Source organism: Neopsephotus bourkii, unplaced genomic scaffold (genome assembly GCF_033783945.1).
Source record: "Neopsephotus bourkii isolate Nb327-2 ecotype Australia unplaced genomic scaffold, CSIRO-AGI_Nbou_v1 NB_1572, whole genome shotgun sequence".
NCBI lineage: Eukaryota > Metazoa > Chordata > Aves > Psittaciformes > Psittacidae > Neopsephotus > Neopsephotus bourkii.
The window spans coordinates 416,129-442,842 of record NW_026902048.1 but is presented as its reverse complement, the minus strand read 5'-3'; the positions used below and the strand labels follow the sequence as shown (position 1 = coordinate 442,842).

Sequence of the window (26,714 nt, the reverse complement as noted above, 5' to 3'; positions counted from 1 at the left end):
CCAAGATTTGGCATTGGAGCAAGGAAGGAGGGAAGGCCGAGGGGAGGGAAGGGCCTCCCATGGGGAGAAGCCACTGCAGACCCATAGGAACATGGCCTTTCCCTGCATGTGGCTGCTTCTGCGTGATGGTCTGTGTGGATTTCTGACCGCCTCCAGAGAGGATCTGCTGTATGTGGTCCTAAATCTCATATGAGGGTCTGTGGATCCTAACTAAGGCTGCCCAGATCCAGGTGGAGTGAGACCAGTCATAACCGGTCTGGGTCAGAGTGGTTTTCATCACTCCAACGCCAGGAGAGATGGGTGAGGTTCCCTGCTGCAGAGAAGCTGAATTGCCTGGCCCTGTTCTTCCCTGCCAGGCTGTCCCTGGTGGGTAGCCTAGAACCTGGGGCAGATACGTTGACCAAGCACAGCATTTCCAGTGGGTTGCCTCAAAACCAGCTTCACCGCGCAGAGATTTGGTGCTGAAGACCCTGTGCCTTTACAAGTAATGGGACAGAGGCACAACAGGACAGAGGTGCTGTGTGCTGGAGGAGTGGGAGAGGAAGAACGAGGTGCTGATTGTAGGGCATTGCTGTGATTGGAGAATGGGACGTTATTCTCTGCTGAGCATCACTGATGGGGGGGAGCAGAGAGCTGGTGCTGCGTGTCTGTGATGCTCTGGATAGTGGGCAGGGATGCGGCTGGTGACTTGATGGCATCATGCACTGGATCCAAGGAGCTGTGCATAGTTGTACTGGGTTTACCACTGTCATTGCACAGTTGAGCTTCCAGGGGAATCCCTCCACAAAAGACAGAGCTTGGGTGTGTGGAAGCAGGAAATGGTTGTGGTGATGCTGACTTCTTGGGATGCTGTCACTGTGAGACCTTAACTACAACTTCCCATTCACGCCACAATCTGCACTTAAATGCATTCTAAAAGTCATTTTTGATATTATTAGTTTCCATTTGTTCTATTTTAGCTACTATTTGAGCAGGACACACGTTACACAAGGGATGTGAGATGCAGTTTATTCAAATAACAGCTCAGGTTTGGTGACAGCATTCCTTCAGGCATGGGGTGGGATCCTGTGTGAGTGTAAGCACGGTTGTGAAGGCATAATGAGGGATTTTAAAGGCAAATGATGATTCCTGAGTCCAAGTAATAAGTAGGAAAACTTGAAGTCAAGAAAGCCTCAGGTTCTGCTCTTACCAAATCTCTTGGTCGCGGTTTCAGTAATCGACTGTTGGAAGACCAATCTTGTGGACAAATTCTTCATACCGGATGGTTCCGTTGGGTCCAACCTTGGCTTCTTTGAGCAGGTCATCAACTGAAAGAGGGGACAAAAGCCACAGGTCAGAGAGGCAGAGGGTACAGAGATTGTGTTCTTCACAAGAGCGGCATTGCAGGATTTGGGTTTCAAACCGGTTTTGTTAGTTCTGGGATCAGTTCTGGTACCATCCCCATGGGGTTTGAGCTATCTCCAGTTCACACTTGGATGTAGATCTCTAACTTTCTGGAGCAGAGGTGCCTATCTCCTTGATATCCACATGGAAAACATTCACAGATTTAGTCTAAACCAGCTTTTAATTGCTTCTGGTGGCTTATTTGGGCTGAATAGCAAACCTGCTCCTATTCAATTTAGCCCAGGCTTAGTGCTCATAGAGGTGGTGTGCCCAACTTGTTAATGTTGGTGGGCCTTTAATGTTCGGAAAGGAAGAGTATCTCAGCTGGAGCTCTAAGGCTCCCTCTGAAAATACATCTGAAGAAGTGGGAACTGTGCAGTTGGCACCTGGGAGCAGTGGGATGCTTTTCATGCCGCCTTCGGGAACTCCTTGGCAGTGACAGCAGCTGCCTGACTTACAGTGTTCTCTTATGCAGACTAAGCCATTAGAATCATAGAACCCCAGACTGGTTTGGGTTGGAAGGGATCTTAAAGCTCCTCCAGCTCCAACCTGGCCTTGAGCACCTGAACACTAAATACAGCATCTCTGTGTGATAAATCATCATCCCAGGGAGCAACTCCAGCAAGGGAAGAGGGCTCTGGGTGAACAGGCATCTGGGTTGCAACACACAGCATCTCTGCTTGCCCATTGTGGTGTGGCTAAAGGCTGATGACAGCAAAGAGACTTTGTCCTCACATGCATCTAATTAGAGTTGATGGTGCTAATGGTTCTCTTTGGCTTGGGGAGTGCTCCCTGCTCTGTGTGTGTCTGGGCTCCCCTGGGGGCTCTGGTTTTATGTGGGGAAAGCCTTTTCAATGAAGGCACAAGCTCACTGTGTGGCTGTGACACTGGTGCTGGTGGGGTGGACACAGCAGCAAGATGCTATGAGCCTGTGCCCTGGGCATTGTGTGTGCATCCCTTCCCTGGGGTGTGCGACTTCCTCCTGGTCCTTTCCCAAAGGGAATTCAGGGAGGAAATCAGCTGAGGGGCATTTGATGCATCTTTGAACTGCCAAATACCTTCTTCCTCGGAGAGCTTCTCGCCCAGGCGGGTGAGCTTGGCTTTCAGCTCTGAGACGGTGATGATGCCTCTCTTCTGCCTGTCTATCATGGACAGGGCAGTGAGGATTTCCCTCTCGGGCTCCTCTTGCTTCATTTGCCTGTACATGATGTTGAGGAAAGTGGAGAAATCCAACTCTGCGTTTTTGTCTGGAAAAATAAGAGGAGATCCCTTAGGAATGGCTCAGTTTTGTAGTGTGCATCCTGCCCTCAGCATCCCCTTCCTCTTTCCCCTGTCCTGGGCACCTTTTGCCTGGCTCTGGTCTGGACCAGGATGGCCCATACCTGGGGGTTCTCCTGCCCTAAAACCCATTTATAGCACTTGTGTATCCAGGTTTGCTGTGTATAAGGTCTATGCCAGGCCTAGCATCCAGCCTTCTTAATCCGGCCCATTTTATCTCGTGATTCTTTGCTCTTTGTCCTGTGCTTTGAATTCATCTGTGTACCTGCACATGAATACCTGTCAGTGCTCTTCTTGGACCGGACGGGTTCCCAGCCTCAAAATCCAGTCAATACAAGTGCCTTGAAGCCTTCCCGATGGCACTGCTTTAACCCATGCACTGATCTGGCTTTGTTCCCATCCCATCGGACCATAGGCTTTGGTGACTGCCCTTGGTTTGCATTGCCTGTTTCACCTGGGGGGGCTCCAGGCAGCCTCCAGACCCCAGGGAAGCTGCATTTCCCCATCTGTTTCATCCGTGTGTTACCCGTGTGTTATCTCCATGTGTTACCCATGGGTTATCTCCATGTGTTACCCATCTGTGATCTCCATGTGCTACCCGTGTTTGATCCCCATGTGTTACCCATGTGTTACCTGTGTTTTATCTCCATGTGTTATTTCCATGTGTTACCCATGTGTTATCTCCATGTGTTACCCATGTTTGATCCCCATGTGTTACCCATGTGTTATCTCCATGTGTTAACCCATGTTTGAACCCCATGTGTTACCCGTGTTTGATCCCCATGTGTTACCCATGTGTTATCTCCATGTTACCCATGTGTTATCTCCATGTGTTACCTGTGTTTGATCCCCATGTGTTACCCATGTTTGATCCCCATGTGTTATCTCCATGTGTTACCCATGTTTGATCCCCATATGTTACCGGTGTTTGATCCCCATGTGTTACCCGTGTTTGATCCCCATGTGTTACCCATGTGTGATCCCCATGTGTTACCCATGTTTGATCCCCATGTGTTACCCGTGTGTTATCTCCATGTGTTACCCATATGTTATCCCCATGTCTTACCCATGGGTTATCTCCATGTGTTACCCGTGTTTGATCTCCATGTGTTACCCATGGGCTGCACTCACCGATCCTATGCAAGTGGAGGTGTCTCTGCGCCTCCCCCGGCGTGGGGCTGGCTCCCAGGCACCGCATCACTGCCAGCAGGTCCGAGGCCTTGATCTTCCCCTTTTGTTTCTTGTCGTAGAGGGAAAAACATTCCTTGAACTCTAATTAAAACCCAAAGCCGTTATTCCCTGCGGGGGGATGCGGAGCCGCCGCTGACGCCTCCTTCCCCACGGCCCGGTCGGGTTCCAGCAGGGATACTGTGTCTGCTGGGGGTGTCTCGTTTCAGGATGATGGATGGGGGGGCCGGGACACACACAGCCCTGGTAAGTGCCAAGGGCAGTGAGAATCCATGCTTGGGGATAGCGGAGCTAAAGGGGGGCACTGAGCCTAACGGAGCAAGTGAGAGAGTGGAGTCAGGCTGCTGCACATGGAGAACGGTGTTTGAGAGTACTTGGCCTTTGTGGGGTCGGAGAGGATGCTGAGGGAGGGAGGCGGAAGGGAGGAATCCCAGAATGGTTTGGGTTGGAAGGGACCTTAAAGCCCATCCAGCTCCAACCCCTGCCACGGGCAGGGACCCCTTCCACTAGAGCAGCTTGCTCCAAGCCCCTGTGTCCAACCTGGCCTTGAGCACTGCCAGGGCTGGAGCAGCCACAGCTTCTCTGGGCACCCTGTGCCAGCGCCTCAGCACCCTCACAGGGAAGAGCTTCTGCCTAAGAGCTCAGCTCAGTCTCCCCTCGGGCAGGTTCAAGCCATTCCCCTTGGCCTGTCCCTACAGGCCCTTGTCCCAAGCCCCTCTCCAGGTTCCTGCAGCCCCTTTAGGCACTGGAGTTGCTCTCAGGTCCCCCCTTCAGGAGCCTCCTCTTCTCCAGGCTCTCTACACCCTATTGCAGTGTACTGAGTGCCCTGTGTGTGCTGTGCCCCCCCCCCGCCCGCCTCCTCCCAAGGCCGCTGCAGACGATCAGGTTTACATTAATACTCTTCTTATGGCCTAAGCCATTCCCTGTCCAACCCTTCCCATCGCAGCCTGGGGGAGAGCCCCGGTGCCTCCCAGTGACTTCCTGCAGGCCCCTTCTTCCTCTTCCACCTTTGCTCCCATCCTATAGGAAACCCCAGCACCGCAAGTGCTGGTCCCTGCTGCGGCTTGGCCAGGGCTGGGGGGGGTCATGGGGTTGGGAGGTTGCTGGTCCCGCTGCAATGCAGTGGGTGGGAATGGGGGGGTCAGGTCCCAGCACTGTGCTGGAATTGGGGAGATTTCTCTGGTTTCAGGGCAGAGAGATCCCCTGGAGAGCTGGGAGGAGGCGACAGGGGAGAAATGCCATTTATAGGTACCTAAACTTAACGAATCTCACCTATCCATCCGTATATAGATCTATATGCACAGGTTTAAGCTGACCTTGCTAATAGGAAGAAACAACCAAACCCAGACCAAGCCCATACGTACCATTGATCTGATCCTGGGACAGAAATTTTGCCTGGAGCGTGGAAAGGGGAAGGAGAAGGAAAGAGAACAGGAAAAGCTTTAAAATGCAGATGGGAATCAGTGCAGAGGGGTTTGTATCAGCCCAAACGCTTCACTCACCATTATTTAGGGGCTCTTCCTCGTGTCCAGCGCTGCTGCTGAGGCTTGGAGGAGCCGGCTCCTGCTTTCCTCCTTGATTAAGGGCTAAAGTCCGGGGTGGAGAGAGGCTGTAATAAATACCCCGCTGCCATGGCTACGAGACCTGATCCCTGCCAGGCTGGATCCCGCGGCTCCCGCTCACGCGCCATGGGGATAACGGCGCTCCCAGAGCCTCCGATGGGACCGAAGAGCGGGGTGAGAGCTTCCCTGGGTCGGGGTTTATGGGTGCTGGGGCCGGGATGGGTGGAGATGGGCTCATGCAGCACAAAGGGTTCAATGATCCCCAATAGCTGCACACCTTGTGCTAAGCTTTGCTGCTGGGGCACAAACCCACCCCACTGGTGGCTGCTGGGGACGGGGCAGGGGCATTTATAGCCCCACAGGTTGCTGGTGCATGGGTTTGGGGGTGGCAGCAGCAGCAGGAGGTGCTTGGGGCTCGGTGCAGGGTGTTGGGCACTGCTGGCCATGGCACCGTGCCCTGAGCTGGGGCACCAGGCAGCAGGGAGGGGAAGGGTTTGTAAGGGATTTAAAGCTCCCCATTGTCTGCACTGTTGCTCATTGGCATCTCTTCAGCTGAGCTGCCTGGATAGGACATCTCCAGCGCTGCCAGGTCTTGCTGCACACGGAGAGGGGATGCTGCTGCTGGGGAGCTGCAGTGAGATGGAGACTTCTGAGGTTTAACCTGGCTGCTTTTGGACCAGCCCGGACCAACAGCCCTGCTCCCGTCTTCTGGTCCCTCCCAGCACTGCACTGCTGCTGCCACCCCGCTGGTGTTCACGCCATTGGAAAGCAAGGGCTATGGATGAATCTGATTTTGTCCCATCCTGACCCTACCAGGGGGGCTGAGCCAGCGGTGCGGGTGCATGGGGTGTGGTGCTGAGCCCCTCTGCATCTGCTGGTGCTGGAACCATCCCAAAAGGAAACCCCGCAGCAGGGTCAGCACATGTGAGAGGGGACGAGGTACCCGATGCCAGGTTGTGGTGGAGATCCAGACCCAAGAACAGAGGATTGAGTGGCCACAGTGACCACTGCAGCATGGACCAGCCCTTCCCAGGGTGGACCCTGCTCTGTTACAGTGACGTGTTCATGGTCCTTAAACCTCAAGAGCCTCCTTTCAAAGGGCAGAGCTGCTTCAGGGAGCAGCCAGAGTCACTCAGCTTTTACCAAGTGCTTTTCTTTGCTGTGCTTTGCTAATGGCTTTTCAATTCTACCACTTGAATTCAGCCACACCGGGCTCCAACACAAACCCCATAGACATAAACCCATCACAGGGATGCAGCTGGAGGTGCAGGGGCTCAGCTCCATCACCTCAGCCTGGAAAAGTGACAAGTGGGAACAGACCCCACCGGGTGCTGGACCTCACCCCCTGCCCCATGGATGCTCTTTTGGGCTGCATTCATGGGGAATTGGTCCTTCTGCCACCAGCACTTGTGTCTGCACTCAGCAATGAGGGCTTAACCCTAGCACTGATGGCCAGGACCCCAGGAGCCGCCACATGGAGCCAAGGTAGGGCAGCTCAGCCCCTTCCCAGCGTGCTTCATTCATCTGGGGGCAGTGTGGGAGCAGCGGATGCATCTCTCAATGCCAAGACATGGGGAGGATGGGAGCTCTCCCTGCAATCCCTGACTCCTGTTAAAGGCTGGGATGCTCCTGGGGTGGCAATGGCGGTACCTGGACCACTGCAGGGTTGGGATGCTGCATCCCTGCCATAACCCCTTTAAACACCCCGGCTTTAAGTCACAAGGACCATCCCCTCGCCTCTGCCTGACTCACGCCTCGTGCAGCTCGTGTTGGTCAGGAGTTTATTTGAAACACATCTACTTAGAAAAACTAAATTCTTTTTCTTTTTTTTTTAATCCAAATCCCTCTAAAATATCAAAACTTAAAAACTTTCCTTTGCTGGCTGCAGGCTGCTCATGTGCAGGGTGTAAAATGCCCACGGCTCGGGGATGTAGATCACACCGGGGTACTTCTTCCTGAGGGTTTTGTCGTTCCACAGCCAAACCACCCAAAGGGCAATGAGGACCAGCGTGATGATGAAGGAGTAGAAGAGGAAAAGCCCATTGCTGTCCAGCACGAGTCCTTTGCGCTTCTGGTGCATCACCAAAGCCATCATGGCAAAGAAAGTGAAAATGTAGAGGATGAAAATCTGGCCCTCGGTCACGAGGTACCTGCAAAGCAAAGGCACCCATCCCATTAGTGCTCCCATGGAGAACACGGCGCTTCCAGCCTGGCCTGGAGCGAGCATCTCCCCTTCTGCTCTACATCCCATAAAGCTCTGCTGCCTTTGGCCAGCTTTTAACTGTGATTTGGCTTCACTTGATCAGGGATTTAACAACCGTATGGGTTCCATGAAGAGAAATGGGATTTTGGGCCCTGTTTCTGGGATGCTCAGAAGCAGACTCCAACCCAGACTCTGGTTCTGTCCCATGGATGTTGTGCTTATTTAGCCCCGAAATCCCTGTGTATCTGGGAGCAGCCTGCCCTGAGCGAGTGTTAGGAGGGAGAGGAGGACTCACGCTCTGTGCTGATGGAGTTAAAGGCAGTGCACTGGGGGAACTGGGCACTGACCAATGCATGCTGCTGATTTTGACTATCAGAACTTAATTTCCTGTATAAAAGCAGCCCCGGCAGGGGGCAAAGCCTCGGGTGAGAGCGAGCCTCATCTCTGGAGATGAATGGGAAGCACTTTGGTGCCATCAGGGAAGCCGTGTGGGAAGAGGAGGCTAATGAGAATGGGAAATAAATAAGACCTCTCTCAAAAGGCTATTGAGGACCTGCAGGGCGAGAGGAGGAGGCAGCGCCTGAGCAGCACCCGCATGGCCTGGGCTCTGTGCGTGACGTCTGGATGCTGGTGAGAGCATCCCCATTGCCACCAGTGAGCTGAGACCACTTGGATGCGCTGCAGGCACCGGGTGAGCACCCCAAAATCATCAGGGGAGCAAAGGGCAGCCTTTGAAGGGGGAGAGACAGCAAATACCATGGAGCTCCAGCAGTCACAATGTGACCAGCTGCGGTTGAAGAAGGGATGGGAGTGCTGATGGGTGACCCTGAACTCATCCCAGCTTGTAAAGGCTTCAAGTGGCTGCAAATATCAATGGGATTTGATGTGATTTGATTTAATTTGATTTTCCAGCCCTGCAGAGCAGAAACTGCAGCAAGTTCAGCCCTGGGGAAGGTACAAGCCCTCCCTGCACACTGCGGGGCTGCCTCTGGGATTTCTGGGCCACTCCATCTTCATCCCTGACCCGTCCAGAGCAGGCAGAAGCCACTTACCAGTAATAAAGGCTGCTGGGCCCCATCAGAAGCAAGGCAGCCACTGGCATCCTGCTCTCCTCCTCAACAGGGGTGAAGCAGCCGGTGAAGTATATGAAGAGGATCAGGAAAAAAGGGATATACCTGCACGCACAAACAGCTCTGATCAGTGGTGGGAGCCTGGGGAGCGTTTCAAACCCCCCCCCCCCAGTCTGAACCATGCACATGAGCCAGGAACACAGGATGGGGACCAGGCCTTCAGTAACCTCCGAGCCCTTTCTAATATAAAAGAACAGGATTTAGCTGCTTTGCAGCGTTCCAGGAACAGCGAATAAACTGGGAAAGCCTCATGGGGAGGGATTTCCCCCTGCTCTGAGCAGCCTCAGGATTATCTGGCAGGGGATAAAGGAACAGACCCTTCTGGGGTGCTTGGTGCAGGCAGAGCAGCAGGGCATGGACACCTCTGGCACTGCCTGTGCTCCTGCCCCTGGGTACGTGTGAGGCTGGATGAAGCCCGTTGTCCATCTGGACCAAGCATTTCTGGGATCAGCGTGGGGCAACAGCGCTGAAATCAGATCCTAACTGAGCTTCCTGGATCCCCATGGCCAAGGGGTCTCTGTCACTGAGAGCAATCCTGCCCTCTCGCTGGAGGATGCACAGCGAAGGAGGGGAGTGAATAAAGGGCTCGAGCCTCATCTTGTGGGAGATGACAGCCAACGGTTTGACAATCGATCCCTATGGCTGTCAAACAACTGCCACATCCCAGAGACATCACTGAGACAGAGACAAAACCAGGGGAAATGGGGTGATTTTCCAAGGGAGAGATCCACTGCGATCACCCTGGCTCCGATTACACCACCCCCAGCCAGCAATGAGCAGCTGGGCTTTGTGTTTTCCCCCTGTTAAGCTCTGATCAGCTCAACTCTGCCCTTCCTCCCGTTGCATTCGGAAGCTGCTGCACAGACGGAGTCACTTACCACATCGAATGACCTAAATATTCATCGTAGTAGTACAGCAGCTCAAAGGAATCAATCTGCAACACAACAAAGAGCTTTAGAAGGGCAGAGGGAACGGGAGGCTCTTATATAACACCAAGCAATCAATGTGGTTTTGGCTAAGTGCTTGTAGAAAGCAGCCTCTTTACCAGCGTCTCTGGCTTCAGGTTCTTGATGATGGGGTTCTCTCTTACAGACAGATGGTGCTGGTACCCACTGAAAATCAGGCGATGGTTGACGGAGTCTCCGACCAAGTGGATGCTGGCGCCCATGACAAACATGATGATGCTGACGTAGATCATGGATCTTGGTAAGGTCTTGGGGGATCTCTCGATGAGCTAAAAGCACAGAGGGGTGTTAAAGAGCGCGGTAGGACCCTCAGAGACACGGGACAGGTTCTGCCCACCCTGAATTCATGGTGCTTGGCACAAATCACCCCCAAAACACAAGGGGAGGGCTGCAGGTTGTGCTGCTGGAGTTGTGAGCTGTGGTGGGCAGCACCCTGCAGGGACAACGCAGTCCTGCCATAGGGAGAGCCACACAAGCACACCAGAATGAGCATCCCTGATGGCTGCTTTCCACAAACACATCCCAGGCAGGTTTCCAGCAGCCTACAAGGCTTCCAGGTTTGTGTCCACCCTTTATCCCTGTTTGCAACCCCTGGTTTTAGGCCCTTTCTGCAAAGCAAACCCTCATCCCGAGTCAATGCAGAGATCCAATCAGTGACCCAGTACTTCTAATGGAGTACTTGGAGCAATTTCTTCACCAGATGAGATCAAACCTGATTAATGAGAAACAAAAAGGCAGCCGCTTTCCTCAGTTCCTCTGCTGTGGAAGACGGCTGGGTCTATGGATGTGGAAGGCTGGCTGTGCCCTCCAGTGGCAGGGAGAGCCTCCAGCAGCACTCAGCCACACACTCGACTCCCCTGGCTAAGAGCCACTTGCTCCTGTATAACTCTCCAGTGACTGGTTTTCAAAGGACTCGTGGTGAACTGCTTGGGGTTTGGTTTTTGTTTTCCTGCAGGAATCGCACTCATCTCTGTATTCCATAGGATCCCAGCCTGGTTTGGGTTGGAAGGGACCTTAAAGCTCATCCAGCTCCAACCCCTGCCACGGGCAGGGACCCCTTCCACTGGAGCAGCTTGCTCCAAGCCCCTGTGTCCAACCTGGCCTTGAGCACTGCCAGGGATGGGGCAGCCACAGCTTCTCTGGGCACCCTGTGCCAGCGCCTCAGCACCCTCACAGGGAAGAGCTTCTGCCTAAGAGCTCAGCTCAGTCTAGAAATACCCGAGTGGCAGCAAAACCGGTTGAGGCAGCCCCTGAACATCAGCTTTAGCTCACTCTGGGTGGAGGCAGGGACATCCACGTGAGGCTGGTGGGAGCCCCGTGCTATGTGGAGCCTGGGGTGATCTCCCGCAGGCCTGGCTGGGGATGAGGAGCAGGAGCTTCTCTCTATGAAGGAGCTCTTCTTTTGGGGAAGATCTCAAAGGATGCGAATCCCAGCTCAAGAGGTTCCGGAACTGGGGATGACACCGATCAGCCTCAGGGACACACTCAGGGGATGTGCATCAGCCCAGTGCAGGATCAACCGGGGCCACCTTCGCCTCCCATCTCCCTGCTGCCAAAGCAGCTTTGCAGCCCTCCATCAACAGCGAAAAGCTCCTTATTTCTGTTTCATTTTGAGGCTTAACCTCTCCTTTCTCTGTAATTGCTGCATCCAGGGAGGACGAGGACCAGGAGAGCTCTCATCTGCTGCTGGAGGACGATGGGACGCGTCCTTCAAGGGGACACTGGGCACAGGAACGCACCCTGAATAACAAATGGGTTTTCCTAGGGACCAACCCCTCGTGCTGTGCTGCTGGCAGAGCCCAGGACAGCAAATGGGAAGCTTCAGAATTGGCTGTGTCAGACTGGAATGGGTCACGTCGAGCTGCAGAGCTCCCGCATCCCACAAAGGGATGGATCCTCAATGCTCCTTTTTGGCCACAACGGCATTTAAAGTCCCCCAGCCAGGCTCAGGAGAGAGAAAATCATTTCCATCTTAGGATGTCATTCAATTTTTAGCTGATTTATAATTGCTTTTGCCTACCTTCTGACTGCTGCGTGTTTAATGTAAGGAGATTTCTAACGACAGGAGAGTCTTTAACCTCATAAATGGTTTATAGGAGCCAGTGCCTGGCAGCTGAAGCAAGAGGAATTCAAGCTAAAGCTACAATTCTAATGTCAAAGAGCAAGTGTAATTAAGCTGTAAGCAACTGAGAAAATCTACTCCAGTTCCAGCTGACTCAAAAGGTCTTTTAAGGCACGGATGTTGACTTAAAAACATGCTGTGGCTCAGGCAGGGAGAAGGGCTCTGATTCCTCTGGAATGTGGAATTCCTGGGGGAAGCAATGTGCTTCGTATATGCAGGGAATGGAGTTGTATTGAGATGGTCACTGCCCTGCTCTGTAAAAGGTGGCACCACAAATCCTTTCCCATTCACACCACAAGTTCCAAGCAAACTCTCAGCCCTCCCAGAACGGTGCTGTTTGCCCTGGTTTTACAACCAACAGTATCAAAAACCCCAACAAACCCAACAGTTGCACCCCAAGGTTTACCTTGAGCAGAAGAAACGGTGTGATGACATTGTAAGCCATGTGGAAATAATCTCCAGCGCTCGGTTTGTTTAGAGGGAACCACTCCAAAGGTAGGATTATCTGAGGAAGGGGGAGAAGAGAAGCACATCAGGACATCCCCACCACCCAGCTCATGGGTACAGCCCCATTGCTGGCTGAAAGAGAGAGAAAATCCTGGCTTTGGGTTGCTGCTGCTCACTAAGTGGCAGCTTGGCTTCATGTAGCTGTTAGTAACGGAGCTGGGTGTCCTCTTGCAGTGAGCATCCCTAAAAGCACACTCTGGAAATGGGGGTATTTACACCTCAGTCAGGGCCCGAAGTGCTACAAGAAACCCAGAGAGGGGCTTGGGACAAGGGCCTGTAGGGACAGGCCAAGGGGAATGGCTTGAACCTGCCCGAGGGGAGGCTGAGCTGAGCTCTTAGGCAGAAGCTCTTCCCTGTGAGGGTGCTGAGGCGCTGGCACAGGGTGCCCAGAGAAGCTGTGGCTGCCCCATCCCTGGCAGTGCTCAAGGCCAGGTTGGACACAGGGGCTTGGAGCAAGCTGCTCCAGTGGAAGGGGTCCCTGCCTGTGGCAGGGGTTGGAGCTGGATGGGCTTTAAGGTCCCTTCCAACCCACCCCATTCTGTAAGAGCAGGAATCCCAGCTGCCCCACGACTGGAGCAACACGCTTGGTACCAGTTACACAAGTACATGGCAGTGATCCTTGTGTCAAGGACAGCTCCTCAAGGGAGCCCACATGGCTCTGTCCTCATCCTCCACCCTACACAAGCCGACAGGAAGGAGAGCAGTGGCAGCCTCTGCTGCACTCACCATGGCAATGGGACGCCCAAAGTCCAGCACCCAGTTCTGCAGGGTGAAGTAGAACCACAGGTCCAAGTGAAACGGGGAGGTCTTGAAGGTGTCCTCGCTCTTGACCGCTCCATGCCTGGAGGTGACAGAAGTGACAGTGTCAGCCTTTAGACCTAGAACAGGTTCCCAAGGAGGAAGGGAGCAGCCTCCAGGTCTGCATCCCTACCCAAACCCTGGGCTTCCCTTGCTGCTGGTGCATATCCAGGCTTTGGGATCTGAAATAACGAAACTGAGAGGTGAAGAGAGTAGGAGGCAGCATGGAAAGGCAAAGTGTTGTCAATACAGTCTGGAATATCCCCGTAAGGCAGCTCCTGGGTGAGAAGTGAGCACAAAAGCAGGATGAAAAGCTTAAGTACTGAATTAAGTGCAACTATTTTTAACTTTTGCATGACAAAGCAGAATCCAACTCCCGTGGCACTTCCAAGTGCTAAACATGCATCGCTGCCCGGTGGTACTCAGCACAGGGATGCTCTGCACGCACTAGCACCTTCATCTCCCACTCCGATCCTCTGCCTCTGCAGAGTGAGGCCTGATCCAACCCTGCTAAGGTCTTCACATCAAATAACGCTCCAGCACCACCGGACCTTCACCTCCCTATGGGGAAAGTGGAGGAAATTCTCTCCTCTGGTGCCCAGAGCAGATCAGCTACGAGCTTGTGCTTCCAGTGGTCCAAACCCGATGGATGCAGGCGATGGTGGTACCTGGACAAGCCGGGGTGCCCTGGATGAGCAGGGAGAGCCGCGGTTCCCTGGAAGCCGATGAGGATCCCGGACCCACCGGGGGGACCCAGGTAAGTCCGGATGCGCCGGGCACGGCTGAGCGGGGGCACCGCTCCGTGCGGCTGGGACCCCCCGGGACACCCGCAGCATCCTGATGGGGCTGGTACCCGGGATGGGGGCGCAGGGGGCACGGGGGGGTGGATGGGGAACAAAGAGGAGGGTCCCGTTTCCGTGCCCGCCCCCCCTCCCCGCTCACCTGCCCGGGTACAGAGGCCCTGCGGGCTGCGGGGAGCCCGGGGCCGCCGCCGGGAACGGCCGCCGCCGCGCCGCGCCCTGCATGTGCCCGCCCGGCCCCGCTGAGCCCGGTCCCGGCGCGGCCCCGCGGGGACGAGCGGCGGCTGCGCGGCCGGGAGCACCGGGACCGCCCCGGCCGGGGCGGGGCGGGGCGGAGCGGAGCGGAGCGGCTCCGATCGGCTCGGCTCGGCTCTACTCGTCACTACTCGGCTCGGCTCGGCTCGTCCCGTCCCGGTCAGCCTCGGCTCTACTCGTCACTACTCGGCCGCGCTCGGCTCCTCTCGGCCAAGCCTTCACCCCATGCACATCGTTTTATTTCCCTTCCCTCTCCGGATCCCGAGTGCTCGATCCTGGCTGGTTTTAAGAGAGGACGAGGAGAAGGAGGATGTTTAACTCCTTAATTCCTCGTTCAGTGAGGAGCTCTCGGCCCTGGTGCCTTGAGATGCATCCCCACTCAGCCTGGAAAATGAGATCCAGAGATGGGAAAAGCCTGCTGCAGAGCATGCTAAATACAGCCTGTTCCGTGCCATCCCTGTGTCGCCTTAAACCCGAGGTTTAACAGAAATAAGGTGCTGCAAATTTCGCTTACGGCCACGAGCAAATCAGTACGTGTGGCACATCCCATCTCCGTTAGCCTGGAATGACATGACTTGTGCTTGCTGTAAGGAAAATGGACATTATCACTGCAATGGGCTGGGAGATGTGGGCACCATGCTCTGATCCCTCTCTCCCATTTTGCCTGGATAAATGCAGTCAGACTGGGGCAACCCATGGGTGGTAAAAGTGTGAGGCAGGGAAGGATCTGCACCACTGGGACTTGATTTGTACCTATGGAATTTGTTTAAATTGGGAGCTGCATCTGCATTTGAAACGCACAGAACTTCTCAAGTGGAGACACAGTTTAAGATGTTTTTCCAGCCATCACAAGCATTTAATGAGCTAATTGGTTTGATCACTGGAAGCCTTTGGCTTCTGACCTTGTTGTTGGAGGATTCCAGTGACCAGAGCGTGGTGGAGCTCAGGGGTTTACACACTGAATCCCAGACTGGTTTGGGTTGGAAGGGACCTTAAAGCTCCTCCAGCTCCAACCCCTGCCCTGGGCAGGGACCCCTTCCACTGGAGCAGCTTGCTCCAAGCCCCTGTGTCCAACCTGGCCTTGAAATATCCTTGAGAAGTGAAGGAGATCACTGAGATGAGATAGGTCCACTTAAACTCACCATGAACCTGGCTTGTCACGCTGTACCTTACGCACCTACGTGCCTGTTAAAAGCCGATCCTCCTTGACTGAACACGCGGAGATGACCGCAGCCTGACTCACCTCCCTCTTGCCTCTCCAAGGCTCCTTTGGCCATATGGCTGGGCTCCCATACATAATGCACAGCCCAGCCTGTGCCAAACGTTCCACAACGAGCTGCAGCTCCAGTTGCATGAGTTTAACTATTAATGCAGCTGATACTGAACCCCCTTGAAGACAACAGCACGGAACAGCTGGTGGCGCAGGCTCTGTATCGTGTTACTCACCGCGGCCTTGATCGGTCTCATGTCACTGATCACAGTGTGGGGCACCTCCCGAGGGTCTCTAGGGGACATCTGTGTGCAGGAAAGGAGAGGTGGCCATGCAGGGGAGGTGCATGCAGCTCTCTGTTAAGGTGATGCACGTGCGGTGAGTCTGGTAATGGTGTCCCTGAAGCCAAGGATGAAGGTCCTGCGTGTGCTCACTGGGCAGGACAGGTTTGGTGGGGTGGAGTCACGTCCGAGGCGATGAAAGCTGCTGATCCCTTTAAAGGAACAAGAAACTGATATGAACAACAGCAAATACAGCCCCACTGAACCCCACTCAACCTAACCCAATCCAACTGAACCCAACCCAGCCTAACCCAGTTGAGTTCAACCAACCCAATTCAGCTGAACTCAATTCAACCCAATCCAACTGAACCCAATCCACTCCAGTTCAACTGAACCCAACCCAGCCTAACCCAAATCAGTCCAACCAGCCCAATTCAGCTGAACTCAACCCAACCCAATCCAACTGAACCCAATCCCCCTAACCCAACCCTATCCAGCCAACCCAGTCAAACTGAACCCATCCCTGCTAACCAAACCCACCCTAACCAAATCCAATCCAATCCCTCTGAAATCAACCCAGTCAAACCAACTCACTCCTACTGAATCCAACCCTACCCTATCCAATCCAACTTACCCTGACCTTACCTAACTCAATCCAACCAAACCATCCCAAATGAATCCAACTCTACCATATCCCATTCAACTGAACCAGGCCCAAACTAACCCAGCCCAAGCCAACCAACTCATCCCTACCGAATCCAATCCTACCTAGCCCAAGCCAATCCAACCGAACTCAAGTGACCACCACCCAACCCAATCCAACCAACCCATACCCAATGAATCCAAACCTACCCTGTCCAATCCAACCAACCCAGCCCAGCTCATCCCAACTAAATCCAACCCTACCCAACCCTTACCCACAGCAGCAGGCCCACCCCGGCACAGCCCATCTGAACCCAACCCAACTCTACCGGACCGAACCGGAGCCCGGAGCAGTGCAGGACAGCCCGAGCGGAGCAGCGGGACCGGGGTCGGGCGGGCAGCACCGGACACCCTGGGACAAGGGGAGGCGGCCTCGTCCCACCGCGGGTTCGAGTCCCGCCGCGGCCCGGAACCCCCGTGCAACGCCGCGGGTTGCCGGGGGGACTCCGCAGAGATGGCGGCGCTTCCGGTTTCGCTTCCGGAGTCGGCGGCGGGGGCGGAGCGGCGGCGGTCCGTGCGCGGCCTGTGGCGGTGCAGCCCCTCCGCGGGTCCCCCCCGGCACCGGGCGGCGGCCGCGCCGCGGGTTCGATCCCCGCCGCGCCACGGGCGATGCTCCGCGGGCCGCCGCGGTGCCGGTGAGGCGGCGGTGGGCGCTGGGGTTGCCCCGTCTCGCCGCCGGCCCGAGGGGGCTGGCCCGGCACAGGGTGGGGCGGCTGTCCCCGAGGGGGCCGCATGTGCCCCCCGGTGGGCACCGAGGCAGGACGGAGGAGGAGGCGGAGGGAGAGGCCGCCCCGGCGGCGGGGCAGGCCGGCAGGCCCGAGCCCAGGCCCGGTCGTCGGGGCCGCAGTCGTGAGGAGGAGGAGGCGGCGATGGAGGGCCTGGCCGGGTACGTGTATAAGGCGGCGAGCGAGGGGCGAGTGCTGACCCTGGCCGCGCTGCTGCTGAACCGCTCCGAGAGCGACATCAAGTACCTGCTGGGCTACGTGAGCCAGCACGGCGGGCAGCGCTCCACGCCGCTCATCATCGCCGCCCGCAACGGGCACACCAAGGTGGTCCGCCTGCTCCTCGAGCACTACCGCGTGCAGACGCAGCAGACCGGCACGGTCCGCTTCGACGGGTACGTAGAGCTCATGGCCACCGCCGGGCACCGGGCGTCGGTACCGGCTTGGGGCTCGGGACCCACCGCTCCCCCGGGGGGGGGGGGAACGGGGGTTTCGGAGCCGTCAAAGCGCCTTGGTGGGTGTGAGCCGGTGCCTGATGGGTGATGGGCAGTAAATGCCTTTGCTCTCATGAGGTTCCCCCCCTGCCCCATGCTGTCGTTGAGCATGGTCTGCTCTGGTTGTGCCAAAGGGTGACACTGCTCCGTGCTGCCAGTGACAGCAGGTATGGGTCAGCGGGGGGTGGTACCTGTGCACTGCGAGCCTTTCTCCCTCAAACTGAGGGTTTTCCAGGGTCCAGATGAGGCATCCCGAGGAGCATCCCTTCGTCACTGCTGGGAGCGGTGTATGGGGTGGTTGGGAGTGAAATGAGTCAAATTCTTCACTATGAGGGTGCTGAGGCACAGGGTGCCCAGAGAAGCTGTGGCTGCCTCATCCCTGGCAGTGTTCAAGGCCTCGCCTGTATGTCCATCTCCAACATAGGGCTGACTAATGGTGACGGTAGCTTGGTCTTTTGAACATCTTTCATTGGGCTTCTACTTGAGGAGCTGGAGTTGTGCCTGGCCCAGGGACAGGCTGGCTTAGTCTTTACATGCATGAAAGGGGAGGAAGCAACTTCCCTGTGTGGTTTGTTAGGGTTTTTTTCCCTTCCCCTTCTCTTCCAGCCCTTTTTTAACACAGGCAAAAACCAGTTGAGAAAACTTTGGGTGAGGTCTGCCCAAATTCGGCCAAAGAAAGGGCCTCCCTTGACAGAAAGCAATAGGAAGGGCTGTGTCCCCTCCTCTCTGAGTTTTCTGGCCTTGATGGGGTGATGATCTGCTTGCCAGAGCCGCTGCCTGGCTCACATTAAAGGAGGTGTTGTCTGAGACACAATGGGCACAGTGGGAGCCAAGGGGAGAGGCGGCATGTGATCCCTGCGTTGCTGTCATTCTTCTTGTGAGATAAGGTGGCACAGCAGCTCCCCTTGTTTGGGCTCCGGGCTTTCGGCTTGTAAATGCACACCTGTGGCACGCTAATAAAGTACCTCCTATTGAGGTGGGATGAACAAATCCCAGGCCATGATTTTCCTCTTGATTTAATATGAAAGCATTTTAATGCCATTATTTGCAAAATGAGGAACTTCTTACTGTGGATAAAGGTGTGGATGGCCTTGCACAGCCTCTGCAGCGTTGTCTGGAGGGGTTGGCTTTATAAACAGCCACAGCCACAACTAATCCTGTTGGGCTACGTGAGAGCTTTATCATAGAACGATAAAAATCACTGTTAAGTCACTGTCTCATGATGTTTTAACTTTGGGAAACGTGACTGTTTGGGCGCATGGAAATAAGAGATTTATCCCTCTGTGATTTGGGATATGCTTCGAGGGTGTTTGTGTTAACTGCGGTGTGAGAGCTGCCTGTTGCTACACTTCAGAAGTCAGGGGGGTGGAAAGGACCTTAGCCTTTATCTTTGTCATTACATGACTGTGGGATTTGGGAATAAAAACAACTTAGGGAAAAGTGATGTTTTGCTAAACTATCCCCTCATTTACGAACGCCAGCAAGCTGTCTGCAAGGCCGTGACGCAGAACAGAGCTCATGCAGCCCAGCTTATGAGAACTTCTGCTTGTTTAAATTGCATTTGATTCCTGGAGTTCCATTTGTGTAACAATGCTGGGCTGCTTTATGATGCAGTCTCTCAGGTGCAGTGGAAGCAGTGGCAATTCTGCAGCTTGGGGAGAGACAACAAGGGGAGAGGTAGGAACTTCTTAAGCCTTTTTTTCTGCTGGAGCCTCTGTATTGTGTTACAGTTTGTATGTTTGTGTCAGTAAGTCAATTGAAAGCTTTTTCTCTGTCTTTTAACGTGTCAGTTTGTGGAGCAAGGCATCAAAGTAGTGGTGATTCTTGTGGCTGTTCATTCTGTATAGGCTGGGGGCTGGAGCTTGCAGGTGGGGTCTTCAGAGCAGCCTGGGAACAAAACATGGCTTAAATCCTGACTGCTCTGAAGCTTTGTAAAACCTTGGAATGGTTTAGATTGGAAGGACCTTAAATCTCATCCAGGTCCAACCGTGCCATGGGCAGGGACCCCTTCCACTGGAGCAGCTTGCTCCAAGCCCCTGTGTCCAACCTGGCCTTGAGCACTGCCAGGGATGGGGCAGCCACAGCTTCTCAGGGCACCCTGTGCCAGTGCTTCATGTTCAGCTTCCAACGCTGCTGCTTTTCAGGGGTCTGTGTGTTGGTAAGTCCCTCATTCCTTTGGCTGTCCAGGTACATTCCTTCAAGTACAACCCAGTCAGGCTATAAAACACCTTTTGATGGCCGGGTATGTACGTGCCTGTGGCCGTTTGCAGAAGATGCTTTCCCAAGAGCGTCATTGTAACTGCTTGTTTCTTGTCCTTGTGTTCTCAGCTTTGTCATTGATGGAGCCACAGCTCTGTGGTGTGCGGCAGGAGCCGGCCACTTTGAAGTAGTGAAGCTGCTGGTGAGTCATGGTGCCAACGTGAACCACACGACGGTGACCAATTCGACTCCGCTGAGGGCCGCGTGTTTCGACGGCAGGTTGGACATCGTGAAGTACCTGGTGGAAAACAACGCCAACATCAGCATCGCCAACAAGTATGACAACACTTGCCTTATGATCGCGGCTTACAAAGGCCACACGGACGTGGTGAGGTACCTCCTCGAGCAGCACGCCGACCCCAACGCCATAGCCCACTGCGGTGCCACGGCGTTGCACTTCGCAGCCGAAGCCGGCCACTTGGAGATAGTGAAGGAGCTGGTCAAGTGGAAGGCGGCGATGATGGTCAATGGCCACGGGATGACCCCGCTCAAAGTGGCTGCTGAGAGCTGCAAAGCTGATGTTGTAGAGCTGCTGCTTGCTCACTCCGACTGTGATCGGAGGAGCCGGATTGAAGCTCTGGAACTTTTGGGTGCCTCGTTTGCAAATGACAGAGAAAACTATGACATAATGAAGACTTACCACTATTTATATTTAGCAATGCTGGAGAGGTACCGAGACAGCGAGAATATCATTGAAAAAGAGGTTCTTCCACAAATTGAAGCTTATGGAAACAGGACTGAATGCAGGACTCCTCAGGAATTAGAGTCTATTAGGCAGGACAGAGATGCCCTTCACATGGAAGGTCTCATTGTGCGGGAGAGAATTCTGGGCTCGGACAATATTGATGTTTCTCACCCCATTATTTACCGTGGGGCTGTTTATGCGGATAACATGGAGTTTGAACAGTGTATCAAGCTATGGCTCCATGCGTTGCATCTAAGGCAAAAGGGCAACAGGAACACTCATAAAGACCTCCTGAGGTTTGCTCAAGTCTTCTCTCAGATGATACACTTGAACGAGCCCGTTAAAGCCAAGGACATTGAGAGTGTTCTGAGGTGCAGTGTCCTGGAAATAGAGCAAGGCATGTCCCGGATCAAAACCACCCAAGACTCTGACATCCACACGGCCATGGACAACTACGAATGCAACATTTTCACCTTTCTCTACTTAGTCTGCATCTCTACTAAGACCCAGTGCAGCGAAGAGAATCGGTCCCGGATCAACAAGCAGATTTATAACCTGATCCACCTCGACCCCAGGACGCGGGACGGCTCCAGCCTGCTGCACCACGCCGTCAACTCCAGTACTCCGGTTGACGACTTCCACACGAATGATGTCTGCAGCTTTCCCAATGCACTTGTCACAAGGCTCTTGCTAGACTGTGGTGCGGACGTGAATGCTGTGGACAACGAAGGGAATAGCCCTCTCCACATCATCGTCCAGTACCACCGGCCCATCAGTGACTTCTTGACGTTGCATTCCATCATCATTAACCTGGTGGAGGCCGGTGCTCATACAGACATGACGAATAAGCAGAAGAAAACCCCTCTTGATAAAAGTACAACAGGGGTGTCGGAAATACTCCTTAAAACTCAAATGAAGCTGAGTCTCAAGTGCCTGGCTGCCCGAGCAGTACGGATCTACAACATCAGCTACCAAAACCAGATCCCCAGAACTCTGGAAGAATTTGTGAAGTTTCACTAGGCTACATCCAACCTTTGTGCTGGTGCTATCCCAGGGCGACATCAGTTGCAGACAGCAGAATGAATATGTATACCTGAAGTTGTTTTGTCTCGGTTCTTTTGGGTTCCTTTGGATTCCGTCTGCAGATCTCGGGGAGGGGGGAAAGGAAAAAGCCCCATCATTTCCCTGTGGTCAACAGCTGATGTTTGAGATTCGAGTCGTTTCTTTTGATTAAAAGAATTGCTTCGTTATCTCTTTGTTTTTCTAAACAGAATGAAAAGAATGCCAGTGTCACTTGTGCAGAATGTTTTTATTCCCAATGCACATCTCCACTGAGGAGCTGCAGCTTTAGGTATTATTTAAAGGCGCCTCTGAAAGCCCGTGTCACTGAGGCAGTGGCTTTGTGGACTTTAAACCTTCTTGGAGTGAGGTGGCAAAGAACAATTGGAACGTGGTAGTTGGTTTAAGATGAAGTCTGGATGTACAGAGCAGTCCCTTGCTCTCATACCTCACCATCTCCTTATGCCTTTCAGTTAATGCCGAAGATGGTAATGTTTAATAAAAGGTATTGTATTTTTTAAGTTAAGTTTTGAACAGCAGTTACCAACATACAGATGTATGGAATGCTCTGTTAGGAAATACAGGTTTCAATTCAGCTACGATGCATTCGTGTCATAAGAGTTGAAATGTCAAGCTCTTCATTTACACAACTGCAGTAAGTATGGAGTAACTTCTGAAAAAGGAACTTGCACAGTGAACAAAACCAACCCGAGTCATGGTTTCTTTCTTTATGTAGCTGAGTTGCTCATCTCTAAAGATCATGCATGGATACCTAGAAATTGATAGGGTATTTGTGTCTGTGTGTCCCAACATTTCAAACTGCTTTTAACTTGGTTTTCTTCTGTTGTTTCAATGATCAACACGCACCTTGATCGACTCAAAGTATGTAAAACTGCACTCTTGGATTCCAGATGCTGTATCTTCCTAACGGAGTAGTCTGTCGCCAAAGAGAGTCTTCCTTGAAACTGCTTGAGCCTGGCTTTCCGGATGAGCGGAGTCTGTGCCTCCCTGCATTGGACTGGAGGAATTGATGTGATTTTTACTCCTTTCATTATGAAAATCTCTATTGAATCTGATTTTTAAAAAATTGTCCTATCATAAGGTCTTTTATGATAAGCAACTGATTGTATAATGACGCCGTTGCTTGAGAGAGTGCTTCTCCTTGGGAGAAGTCGCAGATGCTCCGGCAGTGAAATGTCACTTGTTTTGACAGGCTACTGAGAACCCTGGTTCTGTTCAATGCAGCTTTTTAACTGTTAGATGATGAAAGAATGTTCTGTAGGGTTTGGTTTTTTTTAAACAATCTGGGGTAGAGCTTCCTTCAAGGCGAGATTTGGGCACACGTTTCTATTTGTATGACAAAGAAATAAACCTTGAATGTGGAAGAATCACCTCCTAACCCCTCATTCTTGTCTAGTGCTGCTTGGATTGGATGGGACCACGAGCACTGGCTCTTGTGTCTCCTTCCAGGGAAAAGCTTTACAAGTACCATGTCTTCTGAGCCGTGAACTTCCTCTGCTCCTAAATGAGAAACGTGTCTGTCACTTGTATCTCAGGTACACTCAGAACCCCTTGACTCTCAGCTGAACATGAGGCAGAATGGCAAAGCCAAATTCAGCCACCCAGGGCCTTAATGCAGCAAGTGGATGGTATGAAATGGTTGGGAAGGTGTTTGTGTTACTGTAAATTGCGACCCTAAAGGTCTTCCTCCTGCTCTATGCACCTGAAGTCATCAGGAAAGCTGCAGGTTTGTATTTGCTCAGTTTTTATGGTGGTGATTTTTAGCCTGGCTGTTGGAAGTGCAGAAAAATCCAATGTTTAAGTACCCGTGGCTCATTGTGAGATGTGGGGAATGCTTTTAGTGTCCCGTTTGGGGCTGCATCTCTTAGTACTGAAGCTTTGAACCCAAAACTCGGACAACTTGGGTGCCCATAGCAGATGGTTGTTATTTAGCTGTGTCCTGGGTTCAGCAGTAGCAGTTATTTTCCTCCTTCTTAGTAGCTGGTGCAGCACTGTGGTTTTGACTTTCAGGCTGGGAACAGCACTGATAACAGTGATGGTTTTAGTTGGTGCCCAGTAATGTTGACTCTGATCAAGGACTTTTCACTCTCATGCTCTGCCAGGGAGGAGGGGAAGCTGGGAGGAAGCAAAGACAGGATGCCTGACCCAAACTAGCCAGCACGCCATGCCCAGTATAGAAACTGGGAGGGGGGGGGTGTTACCTGGGAGGGACTGATTGCTGCTTGGGTCAGGCTGGGTATCGGTTGGTGGGTGCTGAGCAATTACATTGTGCATCACTTGTGCTTGTTGTTTCCTTTTCACCTGTTATATTCTCTCCCCTTGTTATTCCCCTTATTATTATTGGTTTTGTGTTACACCTCGGTTACTGGACTGCTCTTCCCTCAACCCATGGGGTTTACATTCTTTCATGGGGTGAGTATGGGGGGGAGTGAGCAAGGGGCTGCGTGGTTGTGGGCTACCCTCTGGGATTAAACCATGACGGTTGCTCGGAGCTGACTCAGTTAAAATTAACCAGTATATAAATTGTATGGATTACAGGAAAAATTCCTCTGTTGTGTGTGTGCCACATGCTTCAAACAGAGCCCTGATGCCTTCCTGCTGCTTTTTACACTTCTGAAATGGGAAGACTGAGCTGAGCTCTTCGGCAGAAGCTCTTCCCTGTGAGGGTGCTGAGGGGCTGGCACAGGGTGCCCAGAGAAGCTGTGGCTGCCCCATCCCTGGCAGTGCTCAAGGCCAGGTTGGACACAGGGGCTTGGAGCAAGCTGCTCCAGTGGAAGGGGTCCCTGCCCATGCAAGGGCTGCAGCTGGATGAGCTTTAAGCTCCCTTCCAACACAAACCAGGGATTCTATGATTTATAATTCATGATACACATGTTAAAAATGAATTGGTGGTTCTGATGCAGGGAAATGGGGGGAAGGAGGGGATAGGGCTGAGCACCCAACGCAGCTTGTACTGCTTGCTGCATGACAAAGCAGCGCATGGACTGGCAATTGTGTCGAGGTGCTGTGTTGCTGGTTAAGGCAGTATTTCCTTGCACTGTTGTTTTAACTCAGGACCTGGTTTTGGCACGGATACTCCCAGTGGTGTGTTCTTGTGAAATACCTGTATAAAACCGTTCCTGGAACAAACATGCGTGCTTGAAATACCTGTTGGTAATAATAAGGTGAAGGAAGCTGCTCCTCCCCAAATTCTGCCTTTTTAATAAGAAAAAGATGTTACACCAGATGATCGTGTGGAAAAGCTGTGTCTCCATCCCTTGCTGTACCTTGTGCTTATCCTTTCCTGCTTTATTTCTGCGTTGCAGGGTGTGTGCTGAGATTCTGCTTTGTCCATGCTGCTCCTGGGATGATTTCTGTATGTGAAGACCTGAAAAGAGACGATGCTGTTACCCAGAAGCAGCACTCAGACTTCTTGTCAGTGGGTTGCAAAGCACTTCACAAAGACAGGGAGTGCCTGTGCTATGGACGGGAGCTGATGGTAAAGCTGCTCCTGCCTCAAGCGCTGTCCCTGGTCTTCATCCCAGTTCCTGATGAAGACAGGTCCCTGCTTGCCTGCAGCCCTGGGAGGTGCTGTCATGGACGTGCTGTTCTGCTGCCTTCACTATGGCAGTGAGAGCTCTTGGCCAAAGGACAGGAGAAAACCGCCATTGGGTGCCTGTTCCTGCACGCCTGTGGATGAGCAGAGTCTAGCTCAGTTCTCAGTGTCCCAGGACCTTCCCTCTCCTTAGTATGGAAATCCCTCTTTCAAGCATTAAAAGCTGAAGGAGAGTGATTGTTCTTTGTGGAGTTATTTAAAGCTCTTGGTAAAATTCCCTACAAACCCCACAGGTGCTTCTTTCACTGGGAAAAGGGGGCAGAGCATCCCCTCTGCCAGGGGTGGTGTGTGTATGTGCCTATAGGGGCTGGTCTGTTACTTACAGAGCTGGCTTGGTGCAGGGGGATGATGTTGGAGAGCAAACAGGCTTTAGAAATACCCCTTGCTGAGGCCAGCCTGTGCTTGGGGGGATGCTGAGCAAATCCTCATCCCTGCTTGCCAGTATGTTGGTCCCTCTGTGCAGAGGGATGCAAAAGGGCAGTGCCACTGCACACAGAGGGAGATGCAGCTGACATTAAAAATGCTCATATCATTGGGTCAGCTCTGCTTAAACTGTGGTCCTTAAGTGGTGGAGAGAGCCCTCAAATGTCCTGGCATCATGCAGCTGCGTGAAGAGCTGAGTTTTTCACTTATTTATTCCACAGACTTCTGCCTCTCTGTGGAGGGAAATGGTGCTTAGCCCTACCCTAGAGCCTCAGCGTCAGCAAGCAAAGAAAACCACTGGTGGAAAGCATCCCTTGTTGAGTCTGTGAACTGAAATAAAGCTCAGCTGCTTTACCTGCACTGATTGGGATTAAATTGGTACAAGCTGTTGGTGTGAGTGGCTTTAACCGAGTTCTCAGTAGTTACAAACCCTCTATGTTTTTGGAGCAGCACTGATGCTTTGACAGCCATCAGCCCACAGCAGGGGACAGGCACTAGGCAAAACCACTGCTGCAGGCCCTGGATGCTGCTGGGAAGGAGGTATGTGGATATGGGCAGTATAGACCTGTGTGTTTGTATATATATATATATATATATATATATATGTATATATAGAGACACAAACACACATATACCTGTCTTATATACAGCTATGCTTTATATACACACAAATACATAAGCATATGCACACACACACACATATACACATACAAACACACATATATATATGTGTGCATATATATATACACATTATGTGTGTGTGTGCATACATATGCAGAGAGATCTTGGCTGGTGCAGGGTCCCCTCTGACCACAGCTTCCTCTATTTAGAGGCTGGAGATGCTTTCTTATATACACACACACTTACTGATACACATATGCCACAAACCTATATACATGTACCCATATACATAGCTACATGTTCACACACAAACGCATATGTGTGAACACACTCAAGCTGTTGCACTGTCTTGCCTGTGAACCTGGTTTCACCAAACTGGAGTGTATATATATCCATTTTATATATATATAACTATTTTATATATATGTATGTGTGTATGTGTGTATACATA

General features: G+C 52.8%; 3 protein-coding genes across 5 annotated transcripts; 1 reads left to right on the top strand and 2 right to left on the bottom strand.

Annotated features, from left to right (window-relative positions):
* Positions 1 to 993: 993 nt before the first annotated feature.
* On the bottom strand, positions 994 to 5,934 carry CALML4 (calmodulin like 4). 2 transcript variants are annotated; one of them, XM_061371090.1, is made up of 5 exons: positions 5,352 to 5,934; positions 5,214 to 5,244; positions 3,793 to 3,933; positions 2,442 to 2,630; positions 994 to 1,307 (listed from the first exon to the last, which is right to left on the bottom strand). In XM_061371090.1, exons 1-5 carry the CDS (start codon positions 5,352 to 5,354, stop codon positions 1,210 to 1,212), a joined length of 462 nt encoding a protein of 153 aa, XP_061227074.1. In that variant the 5' UTR covers positions 5,355 to 5,934; the 3' UTR covers positions 994 to 1,209. The 2 variants fall into 2 exon arrangements, with proteins under 2 accessions (XP_061227074.1, XP_061227075.1); XM_061371091.1 differs by having other exon boundaries at positions 3,793 to 3,901; positions 5,352 to 5,364.
* Positions 5,935 to 7,178: 1,244 nt separating this feature from the next.
* Positions 7,179 to 14,191, bottom strand: CLN6 (CLN6 transmembrane ER protein). The gene is made up of 7 exons (XM_061371157.1): positions 14,079 to 14,191; positions 13,065 to 13,179; positions 12,238 to 12,336; positions 9,790 to 9,978; positions 9,623 to 9,678; positions 8,667 to 8,789; positions 7,179 to 7,561 (listed from the first exon to the last, which is right to left on the bottom strand). The coding sequence occupies exons 1-7, from the start codon at positions 14,159 to 14,161 to the stop codon at positions 7,273 to 7,275; spliced, it is 954 nt and encodes a 317-aa protein (XP_061227141.1). The 5' UTR covers positions 14,162 to 14,191; the 3' UTR covers positions 7,179 to 7,272.
* A 2,831-nt stretch (positions 14,192 to 17,022) lies between these two features.
* Positions 17,023 to 22,992, top strand: FEM1B (fem-1 homolog B). 2 transcript variants are annotated; one of them, XR_009728105.1, is made up of 3 exons: positions 17,023 to 17,501; positions 19,929 to 22,108; positions 22,487 to 22,992. XR_009728105.1 is itself a non-coding variant. In XM_061371140.1 (2 exons), exons 1-2 carry the CDS (start codon positions 17,254 to 17,256, stop codon positions 21,562 to 21,564), a joined length of 1,884 nt encoding a protein of 627 aa, XP_061227124.1. In that variant the 5' UTR covers positions 17,023 to 17,253; the 3' UTR covers positions 21,565 to 22,992. The 2 variants fall into 2 exon arrangements, 1 of the variants encoding a protein (XP_061227124.1); XM_061371140.1 differs by having other exon boundaries at positions 19,929 to 22,992.
* The last annotated feature ends 3,722 nt before the right edge of the window (positions 22,993 to 26,714 follow it).